At 47.9% G+C, this 20650-nt stretch overlaps 1 protein-coding gene across 13 annotated transcripts in view; it reads right to left on the minus strand.

Annotated features, from left to right (window-relative positions):
* ARVCF (ARVCF delta catenin family member) overlaps positions 1-20650 on the minus strand; it is a 601392-nt gene that overhangs the window by 119737 nt on the left and 461005 nt on the right. For 10 of the 13 annotated variants that reach the window (XM_081893277.1, XM_081893282.1, XM_081893281.1 and 7 more), the window contains one exon: positions 19514-20016. In XM_081893277.1, the coding sequence (XP_081749403.1) occupies positions 19514-20016 (503 nt within the window). The remainder of the gene's footprint in view (positions 1-19513; positions 20017-20650) is intronic. The other 3 variants (XM_081893283.1, XM_081893285.1, XM_081893288.1) reach the window with 1 other exon arrangement.

Genomic DNA, 20650 nt, shown 5'->3' on the forward strand with positions numbered 1-20650 from the left:
CATCACAATATAATGATATACAGTGGTACCTTGGTTCTCAAATGCCTTGGTACTCAAACAACTCGGAACCCAAACACTGCAAACCTGGAAGTAAGTGTTTCGGTTTGCGAACTTTTCTCGGAAGCCAAACATGCTCCATTTTGAGAGTTACGCTTCTGTTTTGAGTATTACGCTGAGGTCTGTCTGTTTTTGCTATTTTGCGTTGTTGTTTTTGCGGCTCTTTTTTGTGAGTGTGAGGAACCCAGTTCACCTACTGATTGATTGTGTGACTGTAGTACATTGTTTATTGCTTTCATTTCATGGACAATGGTCTTGTTAGATAGTCAAATTCATGTTAAATTGCTGTTTTAGGGGTTGTTTTAAAAAGTCTGGAACAGATTAATCCATTTTGCATTACTTTCTATGGGAAAGCACACCTTGGTTTTGGAACGCTTTGGTTTTGGAACAGACTTCCGGAACGGATTAAGTTTGAGAACCAAGGTACCACTGTATCACAATGTCTGAAATAAGGATGTAGAGTCATTGGCTAACTGACTTCACAGTTTTTCCCACATTGTGATTTTTGCACATCGTGATAAGTGATATATTGCCAGGTCAAAAATGATGAAACCGATACCACGATATGAACTTCAAACCAGTTTTGCACAATATATCGATATATCGCCCAGCCCTAGCGTTCAGCCCCTTGACCAGAGGTGGAAAACCTTTTTCATCCTGACGACTGCATTCCATTGCGGGCAATCGTGACCATGGTGGGCAGGGCCAAGAGCAAAAGTAGGTGGAGCAACACATGTAAATGTTGCCTTTATAAAATAGGCTAGCTTTTGCGCACAGCCCTCTCTGTCCTCTACCCACACAAGCAAGAGGCGTTATTGGAGTGCAAGGACAATTTCCAGGCAGGCCAAAGCAACAACAACCCGCTCCAGGAGGGCTACAAAGCAGTGGTGGTGAATAGTGTGGTCTGGGGAGAATCCCAAGGGCCACACAGAAAGGCCTAGAAGGCTGCATTTGGCCCTGGAGCCAAGATTCCCCACCTCTGCTCTTAAGGAGGGATGTACAGTGGTGCCTCGCAAGACGAAAAGAATCCGTTCCGCGAGTCTCTTCGTCTTGCGGTTTTTTCGTCTTGCGAAGCAAGCCCATTAGCGGCTTAGCGGATTAGCGCTATTAGCGGCTTAGCAGGCTTAGCGGATCAGCGCTATTAGCGGCTTAGCAGGCTTAGCGGATCAGCTGATAAGCGGCTTAGCGGCTTAGCGGCTTATCGGATCAGCTGATAAGCAGCTTAGCGGCTTGGGGAAAGGGGGGGAGGAAAAAAACCCCGCAGGAACTCGCAAGACATTTTTGTCTTGTGAAGCAAGCCCATAGGAAATTCATTTTGCGAAGCACCTCCAAAACGGAAAACCCTTTCGTCTAGCGGGTTTTCCGTCTTGCGAGGCATTCGTCTTGCGGGGCACCACTGTACGTAAGAGTTGGCAACATTAATTCACAAAACAATGCAAACGAATCTACAGTAAACTGAAGTCTGGGTTGAAGGTGCTTAGAACTACAGTCATACCTCATGTTACGTTTGCTTCAGGTTGCGCGTTTTCAGGTTGTGTCCCACGGTGACCTGGAAGTAACCTGTTTCTCTGCTCGCGCATGCGCAGACACGCAAAATGACGTCACGCGCATGCGCAGAAGCAGCGAATTGCGACCTGTGCATGCGCAGACACGGGTTGCGTTCTTTTCAGGTTGAGAACGGGCCTCCAGAACGGATCCCATTCGCAACTGGAGGTACCACTGTAGTGAATTCTGAAATTCATTCCCACCCCTCTCATTCCCTCTCCCCTCGCCCTCTTCCAAATGTTATGGGGAAGGGCCATTTCTTAATGGTGCAACATCTATTTTGCACGAAGAAGGTCACAGGTTCAAGTTCTGGCACCTCCAGGTAGGGCAGGGGGAGACATCGGAGGGCTGCTGCCAATCAGTGTAGACAATACTGAACTAGATAGGCCACAATGGACTGACTTGGGATAAGGCAGCTTCCGATGTTCCCTTCTTCGGTTTTTGATGACCTTCCTGTTTATTTGCATCTCATTCCATGACTGGGATGCTCAATCTGCATGTGTGATTTATCCCAGTCATATAAGGCAATAAATTTGAATGCATAGGTCTGTAAATCTGTGTTTATTCCTGCTGTATATAAGCAAAGAAAAGCCCATCAGTTTTCTCTAAGCTTACAGGGGGACTGAAAGGTGTAAATATCAAGAAGCTGTAATGCAGACCAACTTTGGGTAAGCCTGTCTCTGTCCTGTTCTTTTTTAGGACAGACAATAAATTTCTTGTCAAGCTCCCTGACTTGTTTGCCTTCTGCAGGCCTGAGCCAGGGGTGGCTAAACTGTGGTTCTCCAGAAGTTGTTCGATTCCAGCTCTCATCCGCCCCAGCCAGCGTGGCCAGGAGCCTGATGTGATAGGAGTTGTGGTTCAACAACTTCTGGAGAGGGCCACAGGTTAGCCACCCCAGTCTAAGCCACCAGTGGCAACTGGCTTGTGTTTTCATAGGATTGTTTCATGTTGTTTTACCTTATTTATTGCTCGCCACCTTAGGCATCAAACCACAGAGCCTAGGACTTGCCAATCAGAAGGTCGGCAGTTCGAATCCCCATGACGGGGTGAGCTCCCATTGCTCGGTCCCTGCTCCTGCCAACCTAGCAGTTCGAAAGCACATCAAAGTGCAAGTAGATAAATAGGTACCACTCCGGCGGGAAGGTAAATGGCGTTTCCATGTGCTGCTCTGGTTCGCCTGAAGCGGCTTAGTCATGCTGGCCACATGACCCAGAAGCTGTACGCCGGCTCCCTCAGCCAATAAAGTGAGATGAGCGCTGCAACCCCAGAGTCGGCCACGACTGGACTTAACGGTCAGGGGTCCCTTTCCCTTTACCTTTGGCTATGGTGCAATTAATCGAAAGTGTTAGCACTCACGCACTGGAACATCATTGCGGCATCAGGTGACTGAAAGTTGGCCCCACCCACCTGTCACCTTTGACTCATGAGTGGTAGAGAAGAAAGGATCTGGCCCACTGGCCAGAACTGGCTCCCAACCCCTTATTAAATACATAAATAAATACACGCCTAATCTACATTTCTCGTTGCAGATCCTGGGCTATACTTTGCTCCCAAGATCTCCATTTAATTCTTTGCTGTTGCTTGGAATCGAGATTGCAAATGCACTTTAAACGCTTTAAACGCACTGCCTCCAGTGAGATTGGAGTAGGGAGGGAAACCAAGAGAATTAGATGCTTGCGAGAGTCACACTCTCTCAGGCTTGGTTCCACCCCAGTAAAACAGCACAATAATAATAATCTACTTCCCAGAGTTACTGTCAGGATGGAGGAGGGAGAGATGGCAAAGTAATAACGCCACCCCTCCCTCAAAATTGCTATATAAATGCTAAGCAAGACCCATGAGCATCCCAAGTGAAAACTCTCCATTTTTAAATCCCTCTTTTCTTTACTTAGCATGCTGCAGGGACACCCACAACCTGCAAAAGAAAGAGAGAGAGAGCAAGCTCTCAGCAGAATTATGTACCTGAGACCTAAGTGGCCAACTGGAAATTTAATCGGAGATGCCAGCTGAAATCTTCCTAGGGGCAGACCAGGGAGAAAGTAACCTTTCCAAAAGGCCACACATTTCCCCAAAGCTAATATCAAGTCATTACTTGCCAGGTATTTTCGATTTGCAAAATAGTAATTCTCACGATTTTTGCCTACTAAACCTCGGTTTTTGAACGTCTTGGAAGCCAAATGTTTCGGTTTTCGAACGCCAAAAACCCAGAAGCAAATGCTACCATTTTCGAAGGTGCCTCAGAAGTCGAACGGCTTCCACTGAGGGGTTTTTTCAATTTTCTCCAATGAATTTTCAGACTGCCCTTTGCACCTCAGATTTTGAGTTTTTCAGAACTCGAATGGTCTTCTGGAACGGATTATGTTCCAAAACCGAGGTACCACTGTACTGAAAACCTTCAGAAAATAATAATAGTTGATGCCCACTGAAAAAGCAGACCTAAACACATGTCAGCATTGTACATATTTGGATAGGCTTGCCTAAAGGCAAATGTTTTAAGCGAGCAAACACCAAAAAAAGACTATAGAGAAGGCACCTGCCTGTTGTTGATAGGCAGAGAATTCCAGTGTGTGAGTGCTACCACTTTCAATTAAATACACCATGTTGTTGTTGTTTAGTTGCTTAGTCGTGTCCAACTCTTCGTGACCCCATGGACCAGAGCACACCAGGCACTCCTGTCTTCCACTGCCTCCCGCAAAATGCACCATAGCCAAAGTTAAAGGTAAAGAGACCCCTGACCATTAAGTCCAGTTGCGGACGACTCTGGGGTTGCGGCACTCATCTCGCTTTACTGGCCGAGGGAGCCGGCGTTTGTCCATAGATATCTTCCGGGTCATGTGGCCAGCATGACTACGCCGCTTCAGGCGAATCAGAGCAGCACACGGAAACACCATTTACCTTCCTGCCGCAGTGGTACCTATTTATCTACTTGCACTTTGACGTGCTTTCGAACTGCTAGTTTGGCAGGAGCAGGGACCGAGCAACGGGAGCTCACCCCATCGTGGGGATTCAAACCGCCAACCTTCTGATCGGCAAGCCCTAGGCTCAGTGGTTCAGCCATAGCTAGCTGTTTGTAATCCATGAGACTCTTAATCTCAGGGTTGTGGGTTTGAGCTCTACATGGGGCAAAAGATTCCTGCCTTCACGGTCCCTTCCAATTCTACAGTTCAATGATTCTATGCCTCAATGTGAATATGGTAGGCCTATTTTAAGGATCCATATTCTGTGAGGACACCAGAAATAATTATGACAGATTATGTAATGTTGTGATTGGTATGCAAGGAAACCAGTCAACCCTACAACCTGCCTGAACCAATAGGGAAAGAAAACTGTTTGGACCAAGCTGATACTTACCGTATTTTTCGCTCTCTAGGACGCACACAACCATAGGACGCACCTTGTTTTAGGGGGGGGGGGACAAGAAAAAAAAATCTCCCCCTCTCTGCTCAGCGCCCCTTCAGCGAAGCGGCAGGAGAAGCGGAGCCCCTTCCATTTCTCCTGCCACTTTGCTGAAGGGGCGCTGCGCAGAGAGGGGCAGAAATTTTTTTCTTGTCCCCCCCCCTCTAAAACAAGGTGCATTCTGTGCGTTCAAGGTGCATTCACCCGAAGCCTCCGGTGCGCACCGACCCCTCTCGCTCTCCAGGCTTCAGCAAAAGCAACGTGAAGCCTCCGGAGCGTGGACGGAGCGCTCCCTTTGCGCTTTGGAGGCTTTGCGTTGCTATCGCTGAAGCCAAGGAGCCTGCATTCGCTCCATGGGACGCACACACATTTCCTCTTAATTTTTGGAGGGGAAAAAGTGTGTCCTATAGAGCAAAAAATATGGTATGTCAAGGGTCAGGGACCTCCAGCCCTCCAGATGTTGCTGGACTCCAACTCTGCATGCTCAGGGACAATGGGAGCTGTGACTCCAACATCATTTGCTGGGCCAAAGGTTCCCTGGAATCTATAGCCGGTACCCTTGTCGCTACTTGTCTGTGGCTTCCCACACGTCCCAAGGGCATCTGCTTTTAGGCTGCAATCCTTTTAGGGCCATTCTTAGGTAGGTAGCATGTGCCAGCAGGAATTTTATCTCCCAGCTCCCCAGTGCTTAAGTGGCACTTCAGCTATAGCCCAACAGACCCAGATGACTAACAGATCTTTGGTGATATAAAACATTCCTCCCTGCAAAGTGACCTCCGAAAGGGGCTCCTTTAAATTTAGCTGAGCCAAACAGCTTTGGCGCATCCAGGTTGGGATTTTGCTTGTGGCCTTCTTTGGGGTAAGAAAAAGGTAAAGGATCCCTGGATGGTTAAGTCATGTCAAATGCGACTATGGGGTTGCGGGACTCATCTCACCTTTCAGGCCAAGGGAGCCGGTGTTTGTCCACAGACAGCTTTTCAGGTCATGTGGCCAGCAGGACTAAACTGCTTCTGGCGCAACAGAACACCGTGATGGAAACCAGAGTGCATGGCAATGCTGTTTACCTTCCCGCCAGAGTGGTACCTATTTATCTACTTGCACTGGTATGCTTTCAAACTGCTAGCTTGGCAGGAGCTGGAACAGAGCAACGGGAGCTCACCATCGTCACATAGATTTGAATCGCCGACCTTCTGATCAGCAAGCTGAGAGGCTCAGTGGTTTAGACCACAGTGCCACCCACATCCCTTTACCTGCTTTGGGGTATAGGATACAGTGTCTAGGTGTACATTTCCAGGGGGGCAGTTTGCTGCACATTAGCTCCACTCAGCACACATCTTGATAGCCACATAGGGTGGCTGAGAGTGGCTAGTGGGAAAAGGATAAGCAAGGTCGGTGCTGAACTTGCCTCCTCCTTAGCCGGACATTATAGTCCAGATGTGGGGAACCCATGGCCCTCTGGAGGTTGTTGAACTACAACTCCCATCATTCCTGCCCATTGGCCATGCTTGCTAAGGCTGATGGGAGTTGTTGTTCAACAACAGCTGGAGGCCCAAATGTTCCCTACTCTGGCTTTAGGTGGTTCTAGATGCCCTGTTTATTGAACATTCACTCCAATTTGTCTGCAGGGCAGTTCAATGACACTGGCTATTTTATGAACATTCGCACTTACACATTTGAAGAGAGGTTAGACGACGTGTCAAAGGAGTAGTTATCCCACACGTTGTAGTGTATTTTCCAATCACTTTCCTTCTTGCAAAGAGCCCAATATTTGGAGGAACCGGGTTCACAGAACCATAGAATTGTAGAGTTGTAGGAATTGTCAGTTGTAGAAATCCCAGCTGAACCATCCATCCAACAGATGGGTTTGCTGAGCGAGACTTCCAGATCAACCTTAATCCCAGAACCTGGATCTGCCAGTAGGTGGCTGGATCCCTGGTGAGAATCTGAGGGGAGCATTTTGGCGATTTGGGGGGCAGTGGGATTCGATGAGGAGATTTCACCCCTCCCATATCCAAGAATCTCCTGATGATCTCTGCTGACTCTCCAGAGAGGAGGAGCAGTGTTCTGCTCTCTACTTATTCTACTCCAGCCTCAGTCAGTCAGTCAGTGTGTCAGAGAGAGAGAGACTGAGTGTTAGAGATCGTGTGTATAGATAAGGTTGCTGCTAAGAGCAGCTGCAGACACTCAGTGTAGTGCAGCATTCATTTATGCTTAGAACTCATTAAGCTCTGTATATAGTTGTATAGTAGTTGTAGATAGAATAAAGAAGATATTCTACAGAGCTGCTCTTCGAGTCGTTTATACTCTGCTATACTCTGCTGTTAAACCACTCTGGGCAGCTTTGGGTGGGTGGGTAGGTACAGAGTTCTCTTAGCAACTGTCACCACCCGTAAGAAACTACAAGTCCCAGAATTCCTTGGAGGGGAAGCTGCTTCACTGGATACCATAATGCTTGAAATGTATGGTGCAAATATGGCAGCAGTCGCTTTTTCTCTAAACTACAGAGTTGCAAATAGAGGGCGGCCTTTTGCCAAGTGGGACAGACAAACACCCTTCTTCCTGGCTCCAATAATCTAAACTTCCTGACTCCAATAATCAGTTGTAACCTGCCCTTTCCTCTGTTTTGCTTTAACCTGCTGCCAAGAGTCTTTTGCTACTTACTGCCAGCAGGGACGTTAATCACTATATTTATTTCCTTGAATCACTTCACTCACTACATTGCAGCTTATGTCCACACAAGGCACAGCAGTAATTATAGTAATATGGATTTTTTTTTAAAAAAAAAAGGCAAGTCACTTTAGCATTTAAACAAATTAATATAATAGAAATAAAAAGGAATAAATTAGCTCCTGACGGCTAGCCATTGAGAACAAGAAAATGAGTAATTAATCCGGAATCCATTACGAGCTGAAGGGTTTTGTTTTGTTTTTCCCTAAACACAGCGATCCCAGTCAACGAGCCAATATTTTGGGTATTTTAACAGAACGTGCTATTTTCTGCTATGAAGCATTTATTTATATAGCGGCCAAACAATGTAAGGCCAATTCCTTTAAAACTAGAAGATCTGCAATCTGTCTGGCAAGGGAGTTGTGAGTTTGTCAAAGGCCCTCAAGCCCCAGGAACGAGCAGGTCTGCAATCAAATGTTGCAGGGCATCCTTCCTGTTGGGTTTCCAGGGGTAGGGAAACTGATCTGGCCAGATCTCTATCTTCCCTCTTCCTCAGGTAATACCATCAGGACTTCAAAGCACCGCACATGACTTGCAGAGGGCCTTGCCTATGCTGCTTTGAAGCACGCTGATGAGCAGGCCTGAAGTGCAAGTAGATAAATAGGTACCACTCCAGCAGGAAGGTAAACGGCGTTTCTGTGTGCTGCTCTGGTTCGCCAGAAGCGACTTACGGTAGTCATGCTGGCTACATGACCCAGAAGCTGTCTGCGGACAAACGCCAGCTCTCTCGACCTATAAAGCGAGATAAGAGTGCAACCCCAGAGTCGTCCGTGACTGGACCTAACGGTCAGGGGTCCCTTTACCTTTACGTTAAAGAGAGAGTGGGGGACCAGCATGAATAAGCAGCTCATCATGCACAAGCAGTGGAGATGGAGATCCTATGGTAGCATCCTGGCAGAAGGGTCACTGTTACTTGCCACATGGCAGAGGGGCGAAGCGTTGGGGAGGGCAGGGCAGGGCAGGGCAGGGCAAACACACTTGGGGAGCTGATCTAGCCAGGGCACTTGCACTGCGACGGGCTGCATAAAGGACTGCTGCCGCTGTTGCTGGACAGAGAGGGATCCTTTTTTGTGTCTTTTTTAAATAGAAAAATTGCTGTTATTTTTTACCTATGTCATTTTAAATTGTGATATTAATGCTGTAGTCTTAGTTTTAGATTTAGATTTATGCGGAAATTGTTTTCCATTTGGTTGTGCATTTTTTCGTGTGGTTTATTTGTTGTTTATGACTTTTGTGATTATGTAAATCTTGTCATGTTGTAAGCTGCCTTGAGCAGTGTTTTTAACTGGAAAGGCGGCTGACAAATAAAATGATGATGATGCAGAATGAAACACAAGCTTGCAATTCTAGGATGCTTCACAAAAATACCATCTCACCAGTTAGGAATGGGTTCTAGTGTTATGAGAGAGGGAGACAAACTTTTCACTTTCCATGCCATGCATAATTTTAAATACTTCTACCGCATCAACTCTTATTCTCCTTTTCTCTAAACCAGGGTTTCCCAAACTTGAGTCTCCAGCTGTTTTTGGACTACAACTCCCATCATCCCTAGCTAGCAGGACCAGTGGTCAGGGATGATGGGAATTGTAGTCCCAAAGCAGCTGGAGGCCTAAGTTTGGGGAACCCTGCACGAAACTAGTAAGTTCCAAATGTTGCAACCCTGTCCTCATAGAGGGGGTTGCTCCATCCCCTTGTCACTGGGGTAAAAGGTAAAGAGACCCCTGACCATTAGGTCCAGTCATGGCAGACTCTGAGGTTGCGGCGCTCATCTCGCTTTATTGGCCAAGGGAGCTGGCGTACAGCTTCTGGGTCATGTGGCCAGCATGACTAAGCTGCTTCTGGCGAACCAGAGCAGCGTGCGGAAACACCGTTTACCTTCCCGCCGGAGCGGTACCTATTGATCTACTCGCACTTTGACATGCTTTTGAACTGCTAGGTTGGCAGGAGCAGGGACTGAGCAACGGGAGCTCATCCCGTTGTGGGGATTCGAACCGCTGACCTTCTGATCAGCAAGTCCTAGGCTCTGTGGTTTAACCCACAGCACCACCCGGGTCCCTGTCACTGGGGTGGGGGGTTGCAAAAACAAAAAACCTGCAATGCACCTAAAAGCAAACCCCATGCAACATTCCTGCTGAAATAATTTTATCCACCGACATTTCCCCTCTACAGAAAAGAGGGCTCTTCTGGTGGAATGCTCTCTTGTCTGCGCCTTGCAGAGGAGGCATTTTCCCACCCTGCTTAAACATTATCTTGATCATACATATTAGTTTTTGCAGAGATGTGCCAAAGGGCTTTTTCCCTCACCGCCCCCCTCCCATTTTTGCACACCATTCGGGACATCTTCTTTTGATTTCTCCGCAAACTAGCCGTCCCAATTGGCAGAAGATTTCCAGCTCGACACATTTTCAAATCAGCTATTGTAAACATGAAACACTGGCTTCTGTAATAAGGTTTATTCTTTTCAAAGAAGATTACGGTTACTCTGCATGGTTAAGAAAGGAGAAGACGCCGTATTAAGTTCTCTGTGTGCAAACAATTAAATTTGCAGGCCCCGTGGCCAGGGGCTTGTTCGCAGAATTAATTTCCAAGGTTCGGAGCTTTTTTAATAATAAAAAAAAAATGGGCGGGGGGCTCAGAACAATGACAACCACTTATTTTTTGAAATCTAACCTGGATTATTTCCCCCTCCCTGGAGGATAATTTGACACCTCCCAGGATTCTTTTGGGGAAGCCATGGCTGCTTAAAGTGGTATTATAGTGGATACCGGAGAAGCTTTGCCATTTTCTTTGGGGAGGGGGACATAGTTTGTGATCGGGGCTGAGGGTTGTTAGGAGAACACTTGTTCCTCTCCTACAGCTACAGTTCCCAGGGTGGTTTAATAATAATAATAATAATAATAATAATAATAATAATAATAATAATAATAATTTATTTGTACTGGGTTTCTCCAGCCACTCTGGGCAGCTTCCAACAAAGATGAAAGATACACTAAAATGTCACATATTAAAAACTTCCCTGAATAGGGCTGCCTTCAGATGTCTTCTGAATGTCAGGTAGATGTTTATCGCTTTGACATCTGATGGGAGGGCGTTCCACAGGGCGGGCGCCACTACCGAGAAGGCCCTCTGCCTGGTTCCCTGTAACTTGGCCTCTCGCAGTGAAGGAACCGCCAGAAGGCCCTCGGTGCTGGACCTCAGTGTCCGGGCAGAACGATGGGGGAGAAGACGCTCCTTCAGATATACTGGACCGAGGCCGTTTAGGGCTTTAAAGGTCAGCACCAACGCTTTGAATTGTGCTCGGAAACGTACTGGGAGCCAATGTAGGTCTTTCAAGACCGGTGTTATATGGTCTCGGCGGCCGCTCCCAGTCACCAGTCTAGCTGCCGCATTCTGGATTAGTTGTAGTTTCCGGGTCACCTTCAAAGGTAGCCCCATGTAGAGCGCATTGCAGTAGTCCAAGCGGGAGATAACCAGAGCATGTACCACTCTGGCGAGACAGTCCGCAGGCAGATAGGGTCTCAGCCTACGTACCAGATGGAGCTGGTAAACACCTGCCCTGGATACAGATTTGACCTGTGCCTCCATGGACAGCTGTAAGTCCAAAATGACCCCCAGGCTGCGCACCTGGTCCTTCAGGGGCACAGTTACCCCATTCAGGACCAGGGAATCCTCCACACCTGCCCACCTCCTGTCCCCCAAAAACAGTACTTCTGTCTTGTCAGGATTCAACCTCAATCTGTTAGCCGCCATCCATCCTCCAACCGTTTAACAGTTGATTCCTCTTCACATGGAACTCTGAGAATTGTAGGTCTGGGAGGAGAATACAGTGGTACCTTGGGTTAAGTACTTAATTCGTTCCGGAGGTCCGTACTTAACCTGAAACTGTTCTTAACCTGAAGCACCACTTTAGCTAATGGGGCCTCCTGCTGCTGCCGCGCCGCCGGAGCCCGATTTCTGTTCTCACCCTGAAGCAAAGTTCTTAACCTGAAGCACTATTTCTGGGTTAGCGGAGTCTGTAACCTGAAGCGTATGTAACCTGAAGCATATGTAACCCGAGATACCACTGTACAGTGGTACCTCGGGTTAAGAACTTAATTCGTTCTGGAGGTCCATTCTTAACCTGAAACTGTTCTTAACCTGAGGTACCACTTTAGCTAATGGGGCCTCCCGCTGCAGCTGCACTGCCACCACACGATTTCTGTTCTCATCCTGAAGCAAAGTTCTTAACCTGAGGTATTCTTAACCTATTTCTGGGTTAGTGGAGTCTGTAACCTGAAGCATCTGTAACCTGAAGTACCACTGTAGGGGCCTCCTAACAATTTTCAGCAAGCTTAAAAAATGACAGTTCCCAGGACTGTCAGGACTGTTAAGGTGGTATCTGGGGTGGCCTATCCTCTTTTGCCAACTGAGGCAGTTTGGGAATCTGCTGCCACCCCAATGCCAGACCTCCACTAAGGTCCTGCATACTGGCAGACCCTCCAAGTGTCCCTATTTTCCAGGGATGTCCTTGATTTAGAGAAGCTATCTCAATTTCTGATTTGATCCCGGAATGTCCCACTTTCCCTTAGTATGTCCCTATTTTCACTGAAGAAATGTTTGGGGGGGGGGTAATGGAATAATCCAACCCCCAAGCCATCTGAAGGCAATCCTATGTAGGGAAGTGTGTGTTTTTTTAAAAAAAAACCATTTAATGTTTTATTATGTTTTTATATATGTTGGAAGCTGCTCAGACTGCTGGGGCAACCCAATAAGATGTGTGGGGTATAAATAGTAAAATTTATCATTACCAGGCTTGCTTCTCCTGGTATGCCCCGCGGAGAACCTTAAGGTCCACAAATAACAACACTTTGGAGGTCCCAAGCCGCAGGTGGTTAGATTGGTCTCAACTAGGGCCAGGGCCTTTTCAGTACTGGCCCCGACTAGGTGGAACACTGTGTCACAAGAGACTAGGGCCCTGCGGGACTTGACATCTTTCCGCAGGGCCTGCAAGACAGAGCTGTTCCGCCTGGCCTTTGGTTTGGACTCAGTCTGACCCTTATGTTTCCCTCCCCTTATGGTTTTGATCTATGGGCTACTATTAAAAATGAGGCTGCATTTTAAATTGCATTTTAACCTGTATTTTAAATTGGTGTGTTTTTTCTTATTATGTTTTTACTGAACTTTTTTTTTATGTTACCCACCCTGAGCCGGGGAGGGTGGGGTATAAATAAATTTTATTATTATTGTTATCATTATCATTATGGAATGGGACATCTCAGTTTTCATTAGAGAAATGTTGGAGGGTATGAACTGGGTTCTTGCAGCTGTGGCTTCCAGGTTCTGGTGAGTTCTTGCAAGAAGAAGAAGAAGAAGAAGAGTTTGGATTTGATATCCCGCTTTATCACTACCCGAAGGAGTCTCAAAGCGGCTAACATTCTCCTTTCCCTTCCTCCCCCACAACAAACACTCTGTGAGGTGAGTGGGGCTGAGAGACTTCCAAAGAAGTGTGACTGGCCCAAGGTCACCCAGCAGCTGCAGGTGGAGGAGCGGAGACGCGAACCCAGTTCCCCAGATTACATGACTACCGCTCTTAACCACTACACCACACAAGAGGTCCACAAGACCTTGCCCAAAGCCACAGCCTCTCCTCCTTGCTTCTCTGGCGACAGTGGTGGGAGAAGTGAGGAGAAGCGATGGCAGTGGTGAGACCTCACAATCTTTGTGAGATCTCACGAGAGTTCTGCGAGTTCTCGTGAGATCTCACCAGACGGCACCACTTCTCCTCGCTTCTCCAGGCGGCAGTAGGGTGGGTGAAGCACCTTCAAGGGTGCCACCCTCACGAGATTTCGCAGCCCAACGCAGCCTCCTCAGTCCACCTCATAGGCCAGCCAGCCCTGAGTAGTAATAATAATAATAATAATAATAATAATAATAATAATAATACATTATTTATACCCTCCCATCTGGCTGAGTTTCCCCAGCCATTCTGGGCGGCTCCCAATCAAGTGTTAAAAACAGTACAGCGTTACATATTAAAAACTTCCCTGAACAGGGCTGCCTTCAGATATCTTCTGAATGTCAGGTAGTTGTTTATCTCTTTGGCATCTGATGGGAGGGCGTTCCACAGGGTGGGCGCCACTACCGAGAAGGCCCTCTGTCTGGTTCCCTGTAGCCTCACTTCTCGCAATGAGGGAACCGCCAGAAGGCACTCAGCGCTGGATCTCAGTGTCCGGGCTGAAGGATGGGGGTGGAGACGCTCCTTCAGGTATACAGGACCGAAGCCGTTTAGGCACCAACACTTTGAATTGTGCTCGGAAACGTACTGGGAGCCAATGCAGATCTCTCAGAACCGGTGTTAGGTGGTCCCGGCGGCCACTCCCAGTCACCAGTCTAGCTGCCGCATTCTGGATTAATTGCAGTTTCCGGGTCACCTTCAAAGGTAGCCCCATGTAGAGCGCATTGCAGTAGTCCAAGCAGGAGATAACTAGAGCATGCACCACTCTGGCGAGACACTCTGCGGCAGGTAGGGTCTCAGCCTGCGTACCAGGTGGAGCTGGTAGACAGTTGCCCTGGACACACAGAGTTAACCTGCGCCTCTATGGACAACTGTGAGTCCAAAATGACTCCCAGGCTGCACACCTGGTCCTTCAGGGGCACAGTTACCCCATTCAGGACCAGGGAATCCCCCACACCCACCCGCTCCCTGTCCCCCAAAAACAGTACTTCTGTCTTGTTAGGATTCAACCTCAATCTGTTAGCCGCCATCCATCCTCCAACCGCCTCCAGGCACTCACACAGGACCTTCACCGCCTTCACTGGTTCTGTTTTAAAGGAGAGGTAGAGCTGAGTGGTATCATAGTGCTTTAAATGAATGGTGTGAATGTTGCCTAACTCTGACAGCAAGTTGGTCATGCAGCCATTCCTTGGGGGTGAGGTGGGAGGAAATATAAAATACAGGAATCTTCCTCACACCTCCAATGGAAGCTCACACATCCCAAGTTGCAAGAGGTCAGGCAAGAAATCTGCAGTAGCCTCTTTGGAAACTAAAGACACAAAGCCCAGTTGTTAAATATATATATATGCTGTGTAAACCCTGCTCTGCAGGTAAGGCGAGCTGGAATCAATTCTTTGCAGAAATGGAGTTTCTGGCCTACAGGATTAGGGATTTGTCTGGCAGAGAATACCAGACCCCGTGGCCACAGCACTGCAGCATTTTCAAATAATCCACACAAATTACATTGCGGTAAGTACCCAATGACGGAAAAGCTCGTTAAAAGCCCCTAACTTCTGCCTGCCTGTCCGAGCCACATAATAGAAGCCGCACATCCTGTATCTCTGATGGGGGACATTCGTTCTGCGCCGAGCCTTATCGCTCACGATAAAATAAGACCTTTCGCTGCCTTGCCGAATCACAACGTATTACTTCCCTTATCAGACCTGCCCTCATTCTTCTCCACACTGAGGATGAAAGAATGGTCTGCTGAAATAACGTTGAACGCCCCCCCCCCCCGAGTCCCAAGAGATTACATGCAAGTCACAGTATGGGGAGGGGGGCAGGGAGAGCAGGGGAGAAAGCACAGTAAAATAATAAGAAGAAAAAGGAGCTCAGTTTCAAGATGTGCCGAAATAAATACAGTGGTACCTCAGGTTAAGTACTTAATTCATTCCGGAGGTCTGTTCTTAACCTGAAACTGTTCTTAACCTGAAGCACCACTTTAGCTAATGGGGCCTCCTGCTGCTGCCGTGCCGCCAGAGCACAATTTCTGTTCTCATCCTGAAGCAAAGTTCTTAACCTGAGGTACTATTTCTGGGTTAGCGGAGTCTGTAATCTGAAGCGTATGTAACCCAAGGTACCACTGTACTGTGAGATTGCTGAGGCCAAGGCAGTTCATACAACTAATCTAGATTTGGGGGCAGAAAGCAACAAAGCTGAATGCTGCCAGGTTCAGGGCAGATTCGGGGCAAGTTCTTTATGCAGTTATACTGCAGAACTCACTCCCACAAGGCAGGGATGGTCACCAACCTGGACTGCTTTAAAGGAGGATTGGACAAATTCATGGAGGATGGGCTATCAATGGGTGCCAGCCATGATGGCAATCTTCTGCCTCCATGGTCAGAGGCAGAAAGGCTTTCAGTTTCTGGCGGTCACAGGAGGGGAAAGAGCTCTTTTGCTTAGGTTCTGTTTGCAGGTTTCCCTCTGTGGCATCTGCTTGGCCACTGTGAGAACAGGATGCTGGACTGTTAGTGAAATATACTCTGAGTCGAGAGTGGATTTCATGCTCTTTATTCAGCTCATAGTGGTGAGGAGGAATGGAAGTTCCCCCAGAATGTCTGCTTTATATACATTATTTATACAATGGGCCCCATGTGATTGGCTAATTCCGGGATTCTCCTGTAGGCCAATCAGGTTGCGGATTCACTTCCACCTGGAGCTGGATTGGGTGGCTCCTGTGGACCAATCAGACTGCTGCATTCTGGAGCCTATTGCTCTAGGACCAATAAGGCTGCTGCATTCTGAATCCTATTGTTCTAGGACCAATCAGACTGCTGCCTTTTGGATCCTATTCAACTTAGTACATAACAGTTAGTATTTGTACTGTATTTGTTAGAAAATGCATTTTACAAAGCATAAAGTGCTTTGGGGAAAAGAAAACCTACATAATGTAATGCAACAGCTGCAAAATCTTGTCGCTCCAATTAAGGTCACAGAAACACTGAACCCTTGCTCTGTTAATGGGATAACTCCCTTTAAAAGTGTGTGTGTGTGTGTGTGTGTCTCTTAGATAAGGAGTGGTGGAGGCTGGCGTTTGGATGGTTGTTTTGCCATTGTTTTGTTGAGCGTGGAGTCTCCGAGAACATGCTACCCATAGGAGTTGGTGAGGACAGAAAAAGGTATAATTTAGGGACTGCTTCAAAGGAGTTTTCGAAGGAAGAAGAACCCTTTCTTGGGCTCAAGAGAGTGAAATGAATTGCGCTGTTCTTAGGATGATATGGGGGACGCGGGTGGCGCTGTGGGTTAAACCACAGAGCCTAGGACTTGCCGATCAGAAGGTCGGCGGTTTGAATGCCTGCAACAGGGTGAGCTCCCGTTGCTCGGTCCCTGCTCCTGCCAACCTAGCAGTTCGAAAGCACATCAAAGTGCAAGTAGATAAATAGGTACCGCTCCGGCGGGAAGGTAAACGGCGTTTCCGTGCGCTGCTCTGGTTCGCCAGAAGCGGGTTAGTCATGCTGGTCACATGACCCGGAAGCTGTACGCTGGCTCCCTCGGCCAATAAAGCGAGATGAGCGCCGCAACCCCAGAGTCGGTCACGACTGGACCTAATGGTCAGGGGTCCCTTGACCTTTACCTAGGATGATACTGCTGGTTAATAGTTGCTACCCTGCAAGTAAAGAGTCATCTTCAAAATCTTTTGTATGGAGTCTACTTCGAGGGTGAAACAGCTGTATCACTCTGCATGAGTCACAAAAATAGCCATCATGGACTTGATGGGCCATGGGCCTGATCCAGTTGATCTGGTCTTATGTGCTTAGTGCAAAATGTGGCACCTTTCTCCAGATCTGCTGTTTACTTCTTAAACAGCCATTAATGCCTTTCCTGACAGCATGTCTAGTGTCTTCATTCGTTTGGCCCCGATCCCGACAGCACATGTTCAGAGCACAAAATGAATTCATTAATCAAGATTCAAAGCCGCTGCAGCGACCCCTTTCAACAGGGGAAAGGGCAAACTCAGACGCGTTTCTGTCACTGCAGAGAAGCCTGATAACCATTTAACATTAAAAAGTTATCCATGCAGGTCAAATTATGGGCCACCCTTTCCATTTCTGAATCTTAAAAAAGTGGGGAGGGCGAGGAAGGAAATGTGCATATTTCTGGGAAATTAGCTTCTCTGACAAATTACTACTGAAAAATAAATGGATTTCATTCTTTTCTCTTTTTCTTTTTTTAAAAAAGGAAAAACCTTTTTAAAGAAAAGTCTGCAAAATAATCCAGGACCTGAAGCAATCAATCCATTCAAGTTAAAAGAACATCTTATATACTAAAAGCAAACTCAGTCCTCTGAGTGCTGGTCCTGATGCAGCCAAAATATCACCAAGAGGGAGGCACCAGCACCAGTGGCGTAGCGTGGCGGGTGCAGGGGGGGGGCCGGCCGCACCGGGCGCAACATCTGGGGGTTAGAGTTAGGGGGCGCAAATCCACAGGTTAGGGGGCGCAAATTACTTGCCTTGCCCCGGGTGCTGACAACTCATGCTATGCCACTGACCAGCACACTTGGGGAAACAAAAATAACTTGGGGCGGGGGGATGGGACTGGGGGGGGCAGCAGAAATCTAAAAGCACTGAGCATGCCCAGTGACCGTCAAATGTTGGGTGAATAATGTGGGGGCAGGCAGGGAAGAGGCATAGGAGAGGGTCTGGCTGCCTGCCTTGGTATAACGAGAAGGAGTGCTAAGAACCTAAGACACAGTTTGCAAACTGCTTTGACGGTTGGTTTGTTTTGTACCATAAAGTGGTATATAAATTTGATGAAATAAAATATAAGAAGAGCCCGCTGGATCCAGGCCAACGACCCCTCCAGTCCAGCATCCCTGCTCTCAAAGGGACCATCCTGATCATAGTTGTCAACTTTTCTCTTTTTAAAAGGGAAATTCCCTTGTTCCAAATAGGATTCCTCACAAGAAAAGGGAAAAGTTGACAGCTATGAACCTGATGCCTACGGGAAACCTGCAAGGAAGAGCTGAGCACCACCTTGAACTCCATGGAAGAAAGGTGGGATAGAAATGTACTAGCAAACAAACAAATAAACATGCTTTTTAAGTAGAGATCCTTGCCCCAGCCCGAAACTGTGCTGGAAGCATTTTCATTGCCGATAGTTTTTAGATATTTTTTGCGCTCTCTCTCTCTCTCTCTCTCTCTCTCTCTCTCTCTCTCTCTCTCTGTGTGTGTGTGTGTGTGTGTATGTGTTTAGGCTCCTTTGGGTGGAAGGGTGAGATATACAGTGATACCTCGGGTTAAGAACTTAATTCGTTCTGGAGGTCTGTTCTTAACCTGAAACTGTTCTTAACCTGAGGTACCACTTTAGCTAATGGGGCCTCCTGCTGCTGCTGCACCGCCGGAGCACGATTTCTGTTCTCATCCTGAAGCAAAGTTCTTAACCTGAGGTACTATTTCTGGGTTAGCGGAGTCTGTAACCTGAAGCATCTGTAACCCAAGGTACAACTGTACATCAATAAATGACATGTCTCTCCCACATCGGTCTCTACAGCTACCACAAGAGCTGCAACTATCCAACAGCTTGACCTCACCCCCCCAAAGGCGCACTCCTCTGTTGTTTCCTAAGACAGACAAATGCCGACAACAACAACAAGCAAATGATTAACCTCCTGCCAACCTAGCAGTTCGAAAGCACGCCAGCGCAAGTAGATAAGTAGGTACCGCTATGGCAGGAAGGTAAACGGCATTTCCGTGTGCTCTGGCTTCCGTCACGGTGTCCCGTTGCACCAGGAGCGGTTTAGTCCTGCTGGCCACATGACCCAGAAAGCTGTCTGTGGACAAACACCATCTCCCTCGGCCTGAAAGCGAGATGAGCGCCACAACCCTATAGTCGCCTTTGACTTGACTTAACCGCCAGCGGTCCTTTACCTTTCTAGCTTACCTAAATGATTAATCAATCAAGGAATAAATTCAGACCAAATGGTTGGCAGACCACGGGCCCTACTTCCGCGGCAAACTTTGCAGACTGGTGTCGAAGTAAGCAAAAGTTTTCCATAAAAACAAACATATCCCCAGAGGTACAAACAGAGGTGCTGACCTGTAATGAGCTCCCGAACTTCCATGTCATTCGTCTTCCGCAGCAACCGGATCAAAGCCGGGATCCCATCGCAGTTCTTTATCGCCACCTTGTTCTCGTTATCCTTCCCGTAGGATATGTTTCTGAGCGCCCCGCAAGCCTTGCGATGCACCTCGGGCTTGGGGTGGTCCAAGAGGCCCACCAAAATAGGAATGCCTTTGAGGTGCCTCACATCCTTCTTGATTTTGTCGTTCTCGTAGCACAAGTGCTGCAGATACGCTGCCGCGTTGGACTTGACCGGATCGATGGGGTGGCTGAGCATGGCAATGACTTCTGGGAGGTCGGGGTCCCGCCAGCGGGGGTCTTTGCGGATGCTGTCAATGGAAGGCGAGCGCTTGCCCAGGCGGTCAATGCTGGCCATGCTCCCCCGCTCTGGCTGCGCCAAAGGCGCCGCATAGCTGCCATGCAGATAGGGGATCCTCTCATCAACGATCTCGGTCTCAATCGGGTCATCGTAACCCCTGCTAAGAGAAAGAGGGGGAGATGTTGGAAGTCGTTCTGATTTTAAAACAAGAGCCGTGCCTTTAAACGGGCTATGTTGGGAACGTCATCCAGGAATGCTAAGCCAGACCCCACCCCATCCATATATTAAAGCAGCCTTTCTCAACCTGTGGGTCCCCAGATGTTGTTGAACTACAACTCCCATCACCCCTAGAGCTCAGGGATGATGGGAGTTGTAGTCCAACAACATCTGGGGACCCACAGGCTGAGAACCGCTGTATTAGAGAGACCCTACCTAACCACAGACTGTCTCACCAGAGTGGTGCATGCTCTAGTTATCTCCCGCATGGACTACTGCAATGCACTCTACGTGGGGCTACCTTTGAATGGTGACCCGGAAACTACAATTAATCCAGAATGCGGCAGCTAGACTGGTGACTGGGAGTGGCTGCTGAGACCATGTAACACCGGTCCTGAAAGACCTACATTGGCTCCCAGTACGTTTCCGAGCACAATTCAAAGTGTTGGTGCTGACCTTTAAAGCACTAGATGGCCTCGGCTCAGTATCCCTGAAGGAGCGTCTCCACTCCCATCTTTCAGCCCGAACCCTGAGGTCCAGCTCTGAGGGCCTTCTGGCTGTTCCCTGCCTGCGAGAAA

Source organism: Podarcis melisellensis (genome assembly GCF_964234715.1).
Source record: "Podarcis melisellensis genome assembly, chromosome: 16".
In the NCBI taxonomy this organism is placed as follows: Eukaryota; Metazoa; Chordata; class Lepidosauria; order Squamata; family Lacertidae; genus Podarcis; species Podarcis melisellensis.